General features: G+C 36.3%; 1 protein-coding gene across 1 annotated transcript in view; it reads left to right on the forward strand.

Annotated features, from left to right (window-relative positions):
- Positions 1 to 386: 386 nt before the first annotated feature.
- LOC117985544 (triple functional domain protein-like) overlaps positions 387 to 19,304 on the forward strand; it is a 31,238-nt gene continuing 12,320 nt past the window's right edge. The window contains exons 1-5 of the mRNA XM_034972299.2: positions 387 to 1,642; positions 12,379 to 12,628; positions 13,946 to 14,032; positions 16,320 to 16,637; positions 17,710 to 17,850. Of these exons, the coding sequence (XP_034828190.1) occupies positions 522 to 1,642; positions 12,379 to 12,628; positions 13,946 to 14,032; positions 16,320 to 16,637; positions 17,710 to 17,850 (1,917 nt within the window). The 5' untranslated portion in view covers positions 387 to 521. The remainder of the gene's footprint in view (positions 1,643 to 12,378; positions 12,629 to 13,945; positions 14,033 to 16,319; positions 16,638 to 17,709; positions 17,851 to 19,304) is intronic.

Raw genomic sequence — 19,304 nt, forward strand, 5'->3', positions numbered from 1 at the left:
ATATACCTAAATAAAAATAAATAAAAAGGTGTAAAACAGGGGTTTGAAGTTTGCCTAGTCCACGCAGACGAAGTCGCGAGCATATTAAGCTAGTTCTTTATAATAATATGATTTGCAGTGCTGCAGTCGATTGGGATTCAGTGACTAAATGAAATAATTTTTTTTGTACAAGATATTATTATCTCACAACTGCTCATAAAGATAGGTAAATATTTGTCATCAAGGCGATCGGGTTTTCTGAACGAAATGACGAAAGTAGCTTTATCAACAGCTACATTATGACAAAAAATAATACCTAGGTACTGATTTTATTGGGTAAGTAATTTAGACTTAAAAGTATAATTACTGACGTAGTTGCGGGCAGCGCAAGGGGCGCGGGCGCCGTCCACCGTCACGCCGTCAGTCGTAGTTCGTTGTCAACACGAGCGCGCGCCGAGTATGCGCAGCCACATCGCGCGTTGATATGTGTACGTTTTCTCGGATTTTCTGGTGCCTTTGCAATACCTGAACGCCTGCACGCCATGATGTCTCGGGAGGACGTCAAAACACGTTTCATTGACGAGTCTTCGTCGGGACACGTCTCCGATGACGACGAAGTCGAGTTGAGAAAAGACAAAAGAAGTGTCAAACAAATGATTCAACGTTTCGAAAGGACGGGCATCAATCTCGGAGGCTCGAGTGAATCCTTGGAAAGATTTAAGGATCCGATGTTGGGAAGTTTATCAAGTATTGTCAACCCTATTCAGATTCATTTTCAACATTTATCGCCAGTGCCTAAGACTCAAGACAGAAATTCGAACGTATCAGTGAACTCGATATTATCGAATGTTTCGGAAGTAAGTTACGAATCGAGTTCTTCGGGTTTCATGTCTGATAGGAAATCGTACTCAATAAAGCCTCACAGGCCGGCTCCGCCTCCACCGGAGCCTTTTAACGACACTTCTTCTATAGATAGTAAATCCTCTGTACCTGAGAGTGTGGCAATCGAAAGACGCTTTTCCTTTACCACACCTTCCACATCACCTGTCGTATTGCGACGTAGTCGACAACCCCCTGTTATCCGAAGGAAATCTTCAATAGGAAGTCAAGGTCGTATGGGTGAAGCACATTGGTCTTACGGTGTTAAACAGTGTGACCTGGAAAAACTGCTGAGATTGAAACTGTCAGAGACATCTGATAACGAATTAGACATTAAGGAAAACAAAAGTAGAATAATAAATAATAAATTATCAACATCAAATGAAAGTAGTAGCGACGACTCCAATGACAGTGATAAATTAAAGGAAGGTGAAGAATATGTAGTTAATAACGATGACGGTGGAGCTGAAACTTTATCGACGGACCAGTCGACCGATACTTTAATGAATGAATATGAAAGTGATGAAAGTGATAATTTATCTAGTGCGTCTGAGGAACAATGTAATTTTGACAACGTTAGCATTAAATCTATATCATCTTTGGATATGGTGCCATATCAGAAGTATGATAGCATCACAGTTTCATCAGATGAGTTCGGATCAGAGGTGTGCCATGCACCAGACACAGAATTCCTCACAGTTAGTGCAGTAAACGAGTGGTGTGTTACAAAGTCCATAGAACCGGTATTGATGCCGGTGGAATCGAAAAAGGAGAAATATAGAAGGTGAGGTCATTTAGCTTTTTTCTTGATATCACAAGAAGTAGGTATTTGCGATACCGTCAAGGCTTTGTCATACATATCTGATAATTTGAAATTATCGCTATACTGCTAGAGTGTGATGATAATAATAATATTATGCGTGATAATATTGAATATACGAGTATTGCGTAGGTACCTATTTATTATACCTAGTTACCCAAATAAATACTAGGAATTCCATTGGTAATGACGCGCATTATCAAAATTGATTTCAAGCTTTTTACCAAGAAAAAAAATGTCGAGGTTGCTTGAACGTAGCTTGTTACACCAATGCTTATAATCAACTTATAATAAGTGTTCATAAGCGATACACAATAAGTGTTCATCTATAAGAGAGCTGACAGGTGATTATAACACACATGGACACGTTGCCGCCGAGTTCGAGCTACGTACGAAGTTTCACCTTGATGTTTATTCATACGGTTCGAGGCAAGTAGGTATTTGTAATTTACATGGCAGTACTTTACTATCAGTATTAGATTAGAGCGGCGATATCAGAAAATTTTACCTAACACTTTTAAAATAATGGACAAACGAAGTAGGTACTTAAATTAGTTTTCTTTTAGGAAAAAAGATCAAGTTAAATTAGGATGTAGGACTTTTAAGGTATGATTCCGAACCACGCTGCACGCAGCAGCGCTGTCGCAACAGTCATAGAGTACATTGAATATACGGGTATAGAGTCATCAGTCCCTATTTTTTGGTAACGCCATCTATTGAGCTGAGTTGCAACTACAGGATCTGCTATATATACTAATCCCTATAGGTACAGTATATACGCTACCTAGATAGGTACCTATATATAGGTTTTAAATTTTCTTTTATTTCTATTTTTCTATGGTTAATTTCAATAAAACACATAAATAAGGTAATACCTAATCTTTTATTTATTTTTATAACTGGGCACACACTTTTTTTCTGTTATTACAGCAAATCGTAGTCCGAGAAACGTAGTCGGGGTTATATTAGTTAGGTACTTATAGAGCTCTTCTTTTTTCTTGTTTTATGGGTTTTTCCATCACATCCAGATCAGCACAATGCACTGTAAATCCATACTTTGCAGTTTCGAATAGCTAAAGAGGTACAAAGAAATAAAGAAAGTTGCTCGGTAGAGTTGTCAGAGTTCAAAATAAAGCACAAGTCACTTCACTATAACAGAATCACCAAAATCCAACTAACAAAGTCAAGTCGTTGGAAAATATCAAATAAACACCTTGATATAATGGAAAACCTCGAAAAAAGTGGTTGAAAATAAATAATTTTTAATAGACACAGACCACAGACTTGACAATTTGTGACTGTGCCAGTGTTTCCATATGTAAATCAAGAATTACCGTGTTGTAAGGTTAAAAATACGGTGTTTCTTGATTAAATTACGGTGGATGAGCTAAAAGAATACCGTGTAAATTACCGTGTAATTTTTAAAAAGAAAAAAAACGTTACGAATTTGCTTTTTAATTAATTATTAATATTATTCTGAGTCTGACTCTCCTAGCATAGCAATGTCTTTTCATATATTTTTCTTATTGCATTCATCCATCACATTTAAGAATTTTTACATTTCACTTCTTGCTAATTGCTTGAATAAGGACGAAAATAGATTGCCAAGATTAATAATTGATACTTTAACTGTGTGTGTGTGAGTGTGGCGATAGATTAGAAAAATAATAAGGATTTCCTTGAAATCTGCCACAATCTACCACTTTGTTAAATCGTCAGCTTTTTCTGCCAGAGTTAAAATTTAGGAGCCAAATCTGCCCAAATGGCAGAAATCTGCCACAAACGGTCACACTGCTGACCGGCCACAAAATTTACAAGTAGTGCCACCTGTTGCGCGTGGTTGGCAACAAAACTTACTACTAGTGCCATCTGTCGAGCTAAGTCTGAGTCAATGTACCCTGTGCGATTTTGTACTGTGGCTAAAATGTACTGAGTGAAAAGACCCTGGCAACAGTGTCGCGGCAGCAATGTAGCGGAACATTGCTGCCTAGCTCGGAATGTAATGTCGTATAAGCTTATAGAGATTGTATGGGGACCAGTAGTGCCGCGACAGGACTGTGACAGCTGGTGACAGCACTGATGCGGCAGCGCTGCTACGTGCAGCGTGGTTTGGAATCATACCTTTACCTACTTGTATCAATTAAGTGATTAGGATTCTTCGGGTACCTACTAGTACTTTATCTTATCTTATTTTGATAAACGTAGGTAACTAAAGTTAGTAACTTTTAAGGTACGTTGCCTAACTACAATTTCATTTATATTTAACTAGCTTATGCCCGTGACTTCGTCCGCGTGGACTACACAAACTTCAAACCCCTGTTTTACCCCTTTAGGGCTTGAGTTTTCAAAAATCCTTTCTTAGCCCGATCCATCCAGTAGTTTGAGCTGTGCGTTGTTAGATCAGTGAGTCAGTCAGTCACCTCTTCCTTTCAATATATTTTAGGATTGTCATCGAATCTACTAAGTTACTTGATATATCTACGGCTACCTAATGATTGGATGCAGCTTCTCGTGAACTAAATAAATGTCATTATCATACTCAGCGCATTAGTTAATTTCATATTATGGTAGGTACGGCTTATCTATTGACAACGTCATAATGATTTAATTATTGTAGTAGGTATTTCAATGAAAGCATTTGTTATTATAGGTCATTAAATTTGACTATAATAATAATAAGAGATAATAATATTATCTAAATAGGACCAACCTGATGGTATCCTTTCGAAAGAATAATCAGCTCATATTTGATTTATGGAGTCGACATTACTACCAAAAACAAAAATCGCGTCGTATTATGAACCATAATACGACGCGATCTTCTCTTTTTGAGTCATTTAAAATAATGAAACCAATTTTTTTTCAAATGATGGTTTCAGGAAATGCGCCATTCGAAGTCTAATAAGAGCTAGATAAGAGTGATAAAAGTTGAGTATTACAGAACACATTATGTTCCAAGAATCTTATGAGCTGAGCATATAGTACCTACTTACCTAGTTGGTAAGTGGGCGAAGTCGTGGGAGTTTATAATTCTATTTGAGACTTTTGCAACAAATAAATATAAATTATGTGAATTCTTGACAGACTTTTTGTTATCTATATATATAAAAGGAAAAGGTGACTGACTGACTGACTGATCTATCAACGCACAGCTCAAACTACTGGACGGATCGGGCTGAAATTTGGCATGCAGATAGCTATTATGACGTAGGCATCCGCTAAGAAAAGATTTTTGAAAATTCTACCCCTAAAGGGGTGAAATAGAGGTTTGCAATTTGTGTAGTCCACGAGCATAAGCTAGTTCAATATAAATACACACTACTTTGAGCACTAATAATCTAAAGCTATTATTTTAAACATCGTATTTTAAACTTTCAATGAGATTATGAATATTAATCGCTAACTTTCTAAATCAGTTTATAGGTATACAATTGATTAAAACAAAGCTTATGGAGCACAATTGTTTGTACTCACTCCATTTTAAAGAAAAATGTAATATATCTTATAAGTTATAACTATTTACCTACTATCATCACACTAAAATATAATAGCGATCTTTTCAAAATATTATGAACATTCCTACCAGTAACAGCCAGTTGCTTCAGTGTTTATAAATAAAATCTAAATAATACCACCTACAGATCATAAGCACTAAGTACCTATAGGCACCTAATCCATACTAAATATTATAAATGCGAAAGTGTGTCTGTCTGTCTGTCTGCTAGCCTTTCACGGCCCATCCGTTCAACCGATTTTGATGAAATTTGGTACAGATATAGCTTGCATCCCGGGGAAGGACATAGGCTGCTTTTTATCCCGGGAAATCAAAGAGTTCCCACGGGATTTTTGAAAACCTAAATCCACGCGGACGAAGTCGCGGGCATCATCTAGTTTATAATAAATCATATAGCTACAATTTAGAATCACCTAAGCTTTACCAAAATATAGCTTATACCATTAAGCAAATATTCGCATTGATAATAATTAATGTATACCTATTTATCGCCTAAAAGAAATCTACAAAAACATTGATTTAAAATTGAAATTAGTGTCGATTGGGTACCTATACGATAGTTTTACAAAAGATACGAGCAATGTTTATAAACACTAGCGTAATGTTGATAATGATGGCACTCTCGGATATGAGGAATGAGTAATGTGCTAGTTGAATTATGAAAATAGCCTTGTATTTCAAACAACCATTTTAGGTAGGTAATTAAAATTAGCTACTGAGTACCTACTGACGTCTACCAAAAAATTATAATCATGTTTCCGTTATTAATATTTTGAAAAACGCATAAAACTTAAATTTATATAGGGTTTTCATATTTATATATGATTAGTCTATTAAAATAATATAACCGAGGTTTGAATTATGTAGTCCAAAATAATAGAAAACTATATTTTCTGAAGTGAAGATCGTAAAATCATTTTTCTAAATTAACGTAATGGTGGATGATATAATAATATTATACGAGCACACAATGATATATCAGTCCACGGTCATATAATATGACCTTGACGAGTGTGTTTTTACACAATGTTTTTAGCGCAATAGCAAATCGAAAATTCTTTCGGAACCACAATATTATTAGTAGGTAAGTATAAAAGCAAAAATTCATGTAGTTATGTAATATTTTAAAATGGTTAAATACCACACGTTCTTTATAAAAGTCTCGCTCAAAAATAGCTCACATCGATAATAATCATTGTTACAGTTCATTACAGCATAGCACCGATATTGTGAGTGAAAAGCAGCTTTTGTTTCCCATTCATAACGATGCCGCAGCTTTATTATCACTTCACGTACATGATTTAAAAGCTATCTGTTTAATCAATTGAGATAATTTGGATGGAGCTTGGCACTAACTTAAATATTTCGTTTCTTGCTACCCACCACTTCAAATTTGGAGTTTGAGCTGTGCGTTGATAGATCAGTCAGTCACCTTTTCCTTTTTAACCGACTTCAAAAAAAGGAGGAGGTTCTCAATTCGTCGGAATCTTTTTTTTATTTTTTTATTTTTTTTATTTTTTTTAAAGTACAATTTAAGTACTTGGACATCCATTACTTATTATTACTAATAGCTGATGTCCGCAACTTCATCCGTGTCAATTTCGAAACGTTGATTTCCAGAATTTATCTCGGAAAATCAAAGAGTTCCCACGGTTATTCAACAAAAAAATTACACAAAGTATCCTATGTTTGTCTCCAAGATACCTGCAACTATATCTGTTCAGCGGGTGAGGTAACAGACAGGCAGAAAACTTTATGCAGAAAACTTTATTGCAAGAAAAGTACAGAAAAGAAGTACTTTTAGACAAAGATTACAATTGTTAGGGTGCAAAAGAGATCTTACTAGATAGAGGTACATGGTACATACTTTTTCGGTATGCTATTATCCATTTTCAATTTTGAGATGGCGGTGATACTTACATTTTCTTTAAGACGGCTGCGTAACTCTTGCGTGATAAAAAAGCAAAAATATAGACTACCTAGTAAATACTAGCCAGACTGTGATACGACCTACCGATGTGTCGGGACATTGCTGTTCTAGTTTTATGACAACTCTCTGGTATCTACTGTTTAGTATCCATACCTAATAGTTGCTAGTATTATATATGTGCTACTCTCAAGGTATAATGCCACTTTATATTAGCTACAATATCTGTTTCACATGTTTAAGAACCAATAGCTATGCTTTGAAACTCTGTCAATAAAAAGGTGCACAGCAAAAAACTTCATTGTAAAGTTTTAAGTAACATTTAATCATTAGATTGTGGCAATAAAACTGGTTCTATATATTTATTATCTACTGAGCAAGTTGTCACTGATACAAGGTCACTTACCTCAGGATATAAATTACGCGCGCAATATAGCTGTATGAAAATACCGAACCGAATATGAAGAACGTATTTATCGAGATTAAATTTCGATTAGTAAGTACCTAAAAAGTTTGCGCTAAATAAACATAATCTCTATTATATCTTTAAATACTACTCAAAACAATGTCACAGTCTACTTTTACTCACGTCGCTTCGCTTTGTCCACGAGCCTCACTAAGCAAAAATAAATTGTTATAGATTCTCTTCTTCTTCTAATACTTCTTTGATTCTTTGTAAATTCGTGGTTTCTTGTACGAAACGATTTGCTTCCTTGTTTTTAATACGCACTGCTAGACTTTGGAATGCCCTTCCGGCTTCCTTTTTCTCCATCAGTTACAATTTTGAAACTTTCAAAAGAATAGGCACCTTCTAGGCACCACGCTCGACGCTCGCTCCACCTTAAGCTGCATCATCATCACTATTAGGGTCATTATATTTGAGCGCAAGCCTACCTCCAAGACAGGCAGTTAATTAAAAGAAAGTATCACAGTTAGGCTAAAATATTTTAATAAGTAGCTTTTATTTTTGCTATTTTCATTGCTGGGATAGAACTTCAGTATAATTATGTCACTTGTACACTGTCTATGTCACACACTTACTAAGTTGTAAATAGTTACCGATCAGTTTTGTGTTATTTATTGCCATTTAACTTGGTTCTAATAAGAAAGCGAAAATATTCGCGCTCGACATGTTCGGCCAGTTCAATTTTAAAATCGTGTTAAGCAATTTCGATGTTTATGATCGTATTTACATTTTACCTGGCTGTGGATTGACAGGAGAAACGCATTGCTTATAGGTATAATTTATGTTTTTCAATCAAAAATTGTATTTATGAATAAATAAGTAAATTAATACTAGATTAAATTTAAATTATATTATCATAAAACTATAACTAATTAAATCAAAATGAAACTAAATTTTACAAATTTAAAATCTAAATAATGGAAACATCGGATAGTATCAGGCTCTCAACAGACTGGCCGTATTTTCTCTCCGGATGCAAAGTGCAAATTCAGTTTCTGTCCAAAACACGAGCCAGTCCTCTACGGAAAACTTCTGGGTTGCATTTATGTTTGTGCAGATAGATGACTAAGTAGATACCAATACAAAAAAATGTTATAGTTTAATTAATGCAAGCTACCTACCTACCTACCTATATCTGCGAGAGAAGCATGTAAAAAGTGACTTCCCTTCCACCTGGGATCTTGAAATATTGAGCACTGGCAGCCTTGACGTTTGTGATCTTGTTGCTTGGATCGTTTAAAGCTTTGGACAGACATAGCGCGAGACGGAAACGTGTTCAACGCAATACCTAAAAATAACGTATTGTATAGAAGCAGGCGTTACTTTGTGGAAGTCAAAAATACACAAGGAACAACAAGTTTAATTCGTTATAATATACCAAAACAGATACATCTGTATGTATACCTACTGTACAGTGTACCTACTCTATTTTTTAAATTAGTAAGTTTTTGTTTGAGAAAGCGTTTTCGCACCGATTATTATGCTTAGGATGCTGCTTTGCAGTTGCCCTCGCGTGGCAACTGCCCCGCGTTGTATCTGTGCAAGCCTAGAAACCTCTAGCAAAAATAACTATCTATAATATAATTACACCGCTCTAAGGTAGTGAACTATGCAACAGCTACTTGTATGGACAAAGATTAACAAGATTATTCTTAGTTTAGTCACGTGCATAGTAGGTAATAATTGAATTATTTGCTGCAAATGCCTACGTACATCTTGTATATTGTGTTCCAAGTGTTACAATAAATAGAGAAGAGAGAATAATATATAGACTATTCGTAAGCACTTGTAAAAGTTTATACGAATAAAAAAGATTTTCATTTTCATTTTCATTTTCAATAGAATTTTAAATTAGGCACTGATTCTGGACGTTACATTATTGGCACTACCATAAGCAGAGATGAAAACCCGTAGCGTAGGTAGGTACAGTTCGCGACAGGTCGAGATGACAATAGGGTATCCCCACGGATACCCCGCACACCCGCACAGCCCCCGCGTAACCCGGTGCGGGATAGCGCGGGTGACGTACGGGTGTACGAAGCGTCCCCCAGCCTCATACCCCGATTGCTATCTAGACCTGTCGCGTACTATACCTAAGCCTCGAATTTTGATGTGACAAGCATCAACGTAAGATAGAAAGTATTTTATTATTATCCTTGTATATAAATAGAGTTATATCAGTGACTTGATTAGTTATTTTTGTATTATTGGGTAGGTAGTATCTAAATGGGAAACCGATAAAAAGAACGGAAGAAAACCGTATTTCACTTATCTTTAAAATATCTTAACATGTCAAGTTTGTGATACCAGGATAATATTTTTAGATTATGTTATTTGGTATTAGGCCTTCTTCTTCTTGTAGTGCCGTCTCCTATCGGAGGTTGGCGACCATTAGAGCTATCGGCACCTTGGACGCTGCTGCGCGGAATAAATAACGTGTAGACTCTTCCCGTACCACTGGCGTGCATTCTTGAGCCACGAGGTTCTTCTTCGGCGAGGTGGTCTGCGGGCTATTATCCCCTGAATTATTATGACTTGAACTGGTCATTGTTTGCCAAATACTCCAACTTCCACACTTTTATCGTTTTCTGGATTTCAAGGTAGGTATTAGGTAAACATGTCTAAAATCTAAATCTAATGTCTGTAAACGCCAAGAATTTTTATTTAAAAGACGCGAGGGAGCCAAATCTGTAAAGGTCAAGGGTAAATCTCTGCGTATAAAAACTGAAATTGGAATATTAGGTAATATGTAGGTACTAGAATTGGCTAATGAGAGGTGATATCCTAGTGGTTATGACCTCTAGAAGTCTAGAAGATAGAGGCCTCTTATTCGGGAGACCGGAGTCCGATCTAGAGCACCCAACTTGAACCTCAGAACTAGCGCGCACCACGATACGGTGAGTTGCGGTGCATTATAAAATCCGCAAATTTAAATTTTAATCTATCAAAATCCGGTGCGGAATTAATTTCGCAGTACGCGCACTTCTATGTAGTTCTATAGTTCACAGATTTTGCGGAATAAAACGCACGGAAATTTTCCATGGTGCGCGCTAGCTCTAACTTTTTGGAGTTATTTGCGTTTTGAGTAATTAAATAAAAATGTGAGGAAACCTGCATATTTGAGAGTCCTCCATAATAGAAATAGAAAGATTTATTAATATTCTCACTAGGTGTGTGAAGTTTGCCGATCGGCACTTGGCAAAATGGCCAGCATGGTGCTGGACTATGGCCTAAACCTTCTCGTTCTAAGACGAGACCCGTGCTCTATAGTAGGCCGGCGATGAGTTGAGACAGATGATTTTTTGTTATGCCTTAGAGGTGAAGAACACAATTAATGCGATAAGCACATTTAGTAACGAAATTCACTTTAATCTAAATATTATACAAAACGAAAATCTGAGTGACTGATTCATCTATCAACGTACAGCTCAAACTACTGAACCAACCGGGCTGAAATTTGGCACGCAGATAGCTATTATGACGTTAAAATTCCGGTAAGAAATGAGTTTTGAAAATTCAAACCCTAAGGCGGTGAAACAGGGGTTTGAAATTTTGGTAGTCCACGTGGTCGAAGTCGCTAGCATAAGCTAGTACACAATAATATAAACACTTTAATAACATGATGATCTATGAAATCAGTAGCGGGTAAATATAAACTTTCAACAACCTACTGTAATTCCAATACACAAGTTACCTACGTTGCAATCTTGACGTAATAATATGTGAAAAGCAAGGAAGAGGCGAAACGTATGAAATTCAAATAGAGAAAAGCTTTCGTAAACTTATTCAACATATTTCTCGCTGAGGTCATTCTGTTTATTTTAAACAGACGCGCGGGCGTCGCCAATGCCAAGGTTACTTTTATGTCTATGAATCGTACCTACATATAATTAGACTCTAATTAATGTACCTATTAATTTTTAATCTTCGATCGAAATTGTTTACGAGACAATTAAAATATGCTCAAGATTTTAAAACAAAACGCTTTTACTACTAAACATTTACACACCCGTTAGTGGTTATACTTACCTACGTGGCTTATATGTGCGGGACAGGTTTTGATGGCAATCGGGAACGCCCCGAATACCCGCACATCCCCCGCGCTAACCCGGTGCGGGCGAGTGTGGGTGACGTGCGGGTGTGCGGGGTGTTCATCTGCCTCATACCCCCATTGCCAGCTCAACCTATCGCGGACTAAACATTTTGTCGTAATAAATACCTATTACTAAGACACGTGAAAATCAAGATCTAAGATAAATTACATAGGTAACATCAAGGTAGAAAAGCAAAGTGTATTTTTTATTAGAAGGCAAATGACCTATAATTATATTATATCAATCGTCGTTATCAATCGTCCACAGCTGGACTAGTTCTCTTGTGGGATTCCCACATGCTATGGTCTTGCGCCACTTGTATCCACCATTCCACCGGCACGCTGAGCTGTCTGTTTTTGGTATCGAATTAGAATCACTGACATAATATTTTTTGTTTTTATTGCAGACAACTTGCGTTTTCCGTATTCCTTACGACAATGATATTAGTCTTTACTAGCTTATGCTCGCGATTTCATCCGCGTGGACTACACAAATTTCAAGCCCCTATTTCACCCCTTTAGGGGTTGAATTTTCAAAAATCCTTTCTCAGCGGATGCCTACGGCATAATAGCTATCTGCATGCCAAATTTCAGCCCGATCCGTCCAGTAGCTGTGCGTTGATAGATCAGTCAGTCAGTCAATCCTTTTATATTTTTACAAGGTAAATAAGTGTCCAAATAATGTTTTTTTTGTACGCAGGCGACTGACAGAACGTGTGAATGAGCTACTTCACACGGAAAACGTTTACGTGGAGCGATTGAGGCACGTCGTAGAAGACTACATTCCAGAAATGACGAAAGAAGACATACCTCCAACGCTCAAGGGCATGAAAGCGGACATTTTTGCCAATATTGAAAGGATATGCCGATTTCATGCTGAAGAGTTTCTACCAGCTTTAAGAGACTGCGAAAACGATCTCAGAAAACTTGGACAGTGCTTTCGGAGATTCGTGAGTATATTATTTAACTAGGCTATGCCTGCAAGTCCGCCCTTGGCTGTGAACTTGAACCGTCTAAGGCAAGTGTATTCGGAGTGCTCGCCATACAAACGGAGTTTGATTCCCATTTAAATATTAACCAATTAAACTTTTAGGCACGAATCTTATATAGTTGTGGTTTGTCAGATTTCCATAAAAATATGTCGGTATATACCTACATATTTTCTGAATATTGTGAATTCTACACACATACCTGCCTAGTTCAAAAGTTATGGGTCCAAAGATTTGTATGATTCTCTTTGAGTCATGAGTTTGTTTGTTGGTTTGCCCTTCAATCACGTCGCAACGTTGCAACGGATTGACGTAATTTTTTGCATGAGTACAGATAAAGACCTGGAGAGTGACATAGGCTAGGTGATCCCGGAAAATCATAGAGTTCCCACGGTATTTTTAAAAACCTAATTCCACGCGGACGAAGTCGTGGGCATCAGCTAGTAGTTTTATAAAACAGGATTCAAACTCCGTCGTTCGGATGAAGAGTGCTCCGAATACACTCCTCATAAGAGCCACCACCCACTTAACTTATGCCACACAGATTTTTCCTCCAGGATGTCCCTTCTTGATAACAGAAAACAATATTTACGGCAACACATTCTTCTGCTCTTACTAAAGAAGCGATGAATGTACGAGTATTTATATACAGATTATAATTTAATGTACATTTTGTTACGCTCTTTGAAACACGTTGCATATTTTAAGTAAGAAATTCCAGTGAGCGCTTATAATCAATTATAGCAATCGTTAAAAATTGGTGTCACGGTCCGAAGTGGTGCGTGATTCCATGCTTTGTTTTCCGTCCATTATGAAAATAACGTTCCTTTCTTCGTAAGAGTTGCAAAAATAATTTTCAACGTAAATTCAGAGGCCGTTCGCGACGTTTTGGATTTTGCATTGCTAATTACAGTTCATTTTTATGATGATAACATTAAGAAATATTTTAAAGTCATCTTAAAAACCGAACAAACTAGAGGTTGTTCTCAGATAGATGAGCATTACCACTGCATCTATATCGAAACTAGGACCAGCGTCAAAGAAGTACCAAGTCAAAATCGGTTGAGAGCTTTCTGTATTTGCATTGTAAACTGATCTGTCTGAATTTATTGTATATCTCATCTTTTATTAGAAATCGGTGAATGAATATCTTAGCATTTTCAAGTCAACATTTAGTTTCTAGTCCTACAAAGAGTAGAAAGTTTGCTGCAAATACTTACCAGTGTGTTTTACGTAAAGGATTACGCAAATGTTTTAACTTTGTTTCTTTCTTTTTAGGAACAAAGGTTTAACATGTATGTAATGTACTCTAGAAATAATAAGAGAGCCACGAGACTGGTGTACGAACACAAACATTTCTTCCAGGTAAGCGTGTTATCATTTAAGGTTTGCACGGAAAATTCACTTTCGCAAAGTGCCACATCGTGGGGTTCCTCCGCGATTGCTACATAGAAGTTGAATAGTAGTTGCATGGCGAACTAATTGTATGAAAAACGTTACACTTCTGAGCGCACTCAGAGGCCAGAAGCATTCGGAGTCATCATGCGCTGGCACCATCGCGCTCTGCTGTGTTTTCTTTCGTACTGTTTCTTGCATAACAACTGATACACGTGTACGCGCGCAACTCGATTTCCTACAGCACCGTCGCTCATCGCTTTCGTCGCAGTTTGTGTGGTACAAGCCTTTACAATAATTGTTCAGTATTATTTATAGCTGCTTCACTCTGGCTATTACAATCGTATATCCGGCACTTATCTTTGATAGGAAAACCCGTGCAAAAAGTATTTTTTACGTTTTTATCAGTCATAAAACGTTGTTTTTGTCAGTATGAATTATTATTATATTATTTATTCATGTCCAGGGGGATATTATTAAACCCGTTAAAAGATAAATAATGTGACGGATTGTTAATCACGGATTTTAGTTACGTTACAGTTTTGCAAGTTACTATTTAGCGTCAAAAAACTGTATAATATTATACCTACTTACGTGCAATTTGATCGATTTATATTTTCAGCGCATACGCTATGTAATATTATAATATGCAAATGTGAGTCAATAAGACTGCTTGTGAATTTAGTTTGGATTATAATTTTTTTTAATAGTTTGATACATTTTCATATCACTAACGTAATTTTTGCAATGTGTGCTGTATTACCTGTCAAGTATCTACCTATTATAGATAATAATCTTAGACAAAGTCGTTGGTATTAATAGAGCTAAATTTTAGAAACTGGCAGTAGCTTTTTTGTTTCGTTAATTTTGCCGATGTATAATGTTAACACGCAGGAGAAAACATAGTCTCCGTCGGCATTACCAATATCCCACAAATACGCTTATATCACGGCGAAGCGTGATCGCAATTATTTCCTCATTCCTGATGTTACGGTGTATGATAAAGCGATGTTATGTACTCTCATCATACCGTTATATTTGCTCAAACACTGAGTGCGATTACAGATGTTTTGATTATACAGTTTAAACTTTGAACAAAATACATTTAATAAATCCGGTATCTTCATAAAACTTTACTGGCTTGGCCTTTGGCATGTTTTTATATTTATATTTAGATATCTAATCTGCACCAATATTATAAAGAGGTATAGTTTGTAAGTTTGCATATAGGAAGTAGGTACGTAATCTACGGAAGTTAAATCCAAATTCTGAAAATTCTTTAACTGATATCGAGTGTTATAAGCCATAAATTATGAGAACGAAGTCACGGGAAAAAGGTAGTTGGTACAGGTACATATAAATTATAATTATGAACGGATCAAATTAAAATTCTTAGTGGACTTATTAGTTACGAAAAAAATATATCTCTCGAATGATTTTAAAAATGCATGAGGCCGACAAAATGTGATATAAAATATATCTTACACAAGAAATTTTCTTATTAACAAGTTTTAGAGAGAAAGTTTTGATATTGTCTCGTTCTATTTCCATCCTAACAAACTTCTCAGTCTACTTATTCGGAGAAAATTCTGCTCCAGTAATCCTGCTCCTCGATCGCGATCACATATCATTTGACCTAAATTTTCACCAAAGCCAGTGAAAGGCTATTCAAACTTAGTGCCAATCGATACTAATCTAATCTACTTTTAGATGTCTGTAACCAAAAATATATGTGCCTTGACTGAAAATATAGAGGCATGATTAACTTTAGTGTCAACAGTGAACAGACTCGTTTTCGTAATGAAGAAAATACTCCTATCTTCCCTTTTATCTACGATAATGTTACGACATTATTTCGGGACATGTATGTTGGTTGCTAACACAAATTCCAGTAGATTTATGTTAGGAAGCCTAGATTCTGATAAAGCTGGCGTTATATGCCAAACCATTGACTTCTACCAATACATGTGCGCTGGACCTGCGATTGCTGACCTGTTTTTTGACGCAACTTGATTTAATTGCCATTTTGGTGCTGATTGCAGCTGTGATGCATATGTGAGCGCACTCGGAACTCGGGTTAGCACTAAGAAATCTGTCAAAATATTGTATTATCAATACGAAGACCATGTTACGCTCGATAGGGTAAGGCGCTTCGAATCAGCACAATTTTTTTTGTAATTATGTATGGCACGCCTCTTCCAGCGTACTTGTGTCTAATATATGTTCATATTCATGACCTAAACTTATTTGTTTTCAGGAACGACAATTAGAATTAGGCGATAGACTAGATCTCTCAAGCTATTTATTAGAACCAGTGCAAAGGATACCGAGGTACAAACTGTTTTTGGACGATCTAGTGAAAACTTACACAAATTATGAAAATGAAAGGTGTGAATCAGATTCAAGAATATCTAAATTAAGTGTAGATAGCGATGAGACGGGTGGAAGTAATGGAGAGTCATCTGATGCTGACGAGACACCTTTGGAGAGTTTGAAACTGGCAAAAACTATGATTGAATGCGTTTTAACAGCAGTTGATGGAATAATGGCTTTAGAAAATATTACAGATTGCCCAGTAAGTACAGCTTATAGTGTGAATTGTCAGTTATTACATACTTATTTTCATTCACGCCCAGTTAAAATGGTTTAATGGAGGTTACACATGTAAGGTTTATTATCTGCCATTTAATCTGAAGATACATAAAGGAAAGCAACAAATGGTATTTTTTTATTTTTAACTGGAAATTTTGTTTTACATCCATGTTATAAACAGTATAATATCAAAATAGTGGTGGTTATTGACTTTGCACTCAAACAAAAAGTTATAAGCAACAGAGCGCATACTTGCGCACCTAAATAATTGCTTACAAAAAATGAAGTTTAGATTGAAATACATGATTATGTTACTGTAACGCTGGCCATACACTATCAAGTTTACCGTCAAGTTAACGGCGGACTTGAAAATGCGTCCAATCATCTGATAGCCATACACCGTCAAGTTTAATGGCTGCTTCAAGTCCGCTGCAAACTTGATGGTAAACTTGATCGATCGTGTATGGCAGCGTGATAGCACGAACTACGGTAAATCCAAGGATTTACCTACAATTTACAGTCTTCGCTAGAAGACTCGTTCCGTCGCACGTCGCCCGTTCATTCGGATTCATCTACTCGACCTCCGTTTCGCTACGGAAGTTGCTGACTCATTTCATTCAGGACCTCCTTCACGAACTTCTGGCTTCGCACTTTACAAAAATATAATCTAAGGGTAGAACAGACAGAACTGCTGTAGTAAGGGTGCTCAGATTTCGTGCTGGTTTAGTTATAATTCGGATTTTTACTCTGAGGTAAAAATTAGGATTAACCGAATGAATGCTGGTAAAAATTCTAAATTAACGATTATGATTATGTAACATCTTAGGATTTACCGTGGTTCAGACTTTTACAGTAATAGGTAAGTAGAAAAAATCTAACAAAATCCTTCTTTGCCAACCACTAAATAAAAAAATGCAAACGAATAGAAATCTTTGTACTATGCGTATGCGTATTAAATATTTTAATTTATTCAAATGCTATTAACTTGCTTACATATGTTTCTCTGCTGAATTTAGATCTTGAGGTTGCGTAATAGAGTTCATTTCTCTTTACAGCCATACCTCAATCTACTGAATCAGGGCCGACTATTGCGTCAAAATGAGTTCTATGCTATGGACAGCGCGCGCCGGCGCCGGCAACTCATGCGGGTCTTTCTCTTTGACAAGTTGGTGCTCATCACTGCAGTTTATCGAAAGGTCAGTACGCTCTTATTATAATTTATAGCCCGTATCTCCATTCAGTTCTTCCTCCATTATTTATATGGTGTCAACGCTGTCAGATACCACGAGAACTTACATAGATATCCACCTATAATATGACGTAGCTGGGTATGCAAAATCTGCTAAAATATTTTTTAGAATTTACGTATTTCATGTCATTTTGTTCGGTCTTAAAAGGCACATGTGCAATGCGCATGTAGAAACCATGAAACCTGTACTTTAGCGTTTGTGTTAGTTTAAGAGATAAGATTTTTAGCTATGTGATTTTGATCTAGGTATATTAGTAGGTTGGGTAGGTAGAATAGCAATTTTTTTCAAAAAAAATAAGTTTAATAGAGTATCCTAAGCACTTGTAATTTTCCACATAGCGTAATTTTCATGTGCAGCGAATGAAATGATAATTCCAACTTTTCATGGAATACTGAATGAAACGTCTCAACGATACAAAATAACAGACTCTCTTATATGTTATACTATCTTAGGTCGATTTCGTAAAACCTGCATCAATCATTATTACAATCTCAATTGTTGTGATTGGCTGAATTTGTGCGATTCTCGTTGCAACAATGCATTGTAGCCAATAGTGAGCGGCCGTCAACCAATCAGATGTGATTGCGATCGTGACATGGTAGCTGTCATTCTACCGCAATCGAGCAGCTGATAATTTCAAATCCAATCAAATATGCACAGACCAGTGATGCGCAATAACCAAGTGGACTCAACACATACTTTACATTATAAAATTGATAATAAAATAAAATATTTGCAATTGTTATTTTTTTTACTGTTAAAACTGTTACACCAATGAATCATTTTATCATGATTCATTGCTTATCAAATTGTAATAAAAATTAGTTTATTTTATTGTCCACATTATTACTATGGTAGCTGCATAGGTCTTTCGGCCGGCCCGAGATAAGAGGTTATAATAAACTAGCTGATCCCCGCGGCTTCGCCCGCGTAGTTTTAGGTTTTTAAAGATCCCGTATAGCCTATGTCACTCAGGAATAATGTAGCTTTCTACTGATGAAAGAATTTTTAAAATCGGTTCAGTAGTTCCAACATTACCTCTTTATATAATAGTATAGATATAGATAATAGTGGAGATATATATATATTAGTACGAGTAGGTATAGATATAAGGCCTGATTTATTTTACACTGGGCGCGCTTAAAGAATAAGTTGTATGACATTGTGTAAATCATGCTAGATAGCAGACACGACCTCATCACTAAAATCAGGTTAAAGCATGTACCTACTTGTGTAACAAGCGCAATAATAAAATTGACATTTCAAAAACTTGTTTGTAGGTATATCTTTTAAATAACTTTAATGACGATAATTTTCCTGTGCCGTGATGGCCCAGTGGTTAAGACGTCCGCCTTCTATTCGGGAGATCGGGTTTTCGAAGTTTTTTAAGGAATTAAATA

The sequence above is a fragment of the Maniola hyperantus genome, chromosome 1 (assembly GCF_902806685.2).
Source record: "Maniola hyperantus chromosome 1, iAphHyp1.2, whole genome shotgun sequence".
NCBI lineage: Eukaryota > Metazoa > Arthropoda > Insecta > Lepidoptera > Nymphalidae > Maniola > Maniola hyperantus.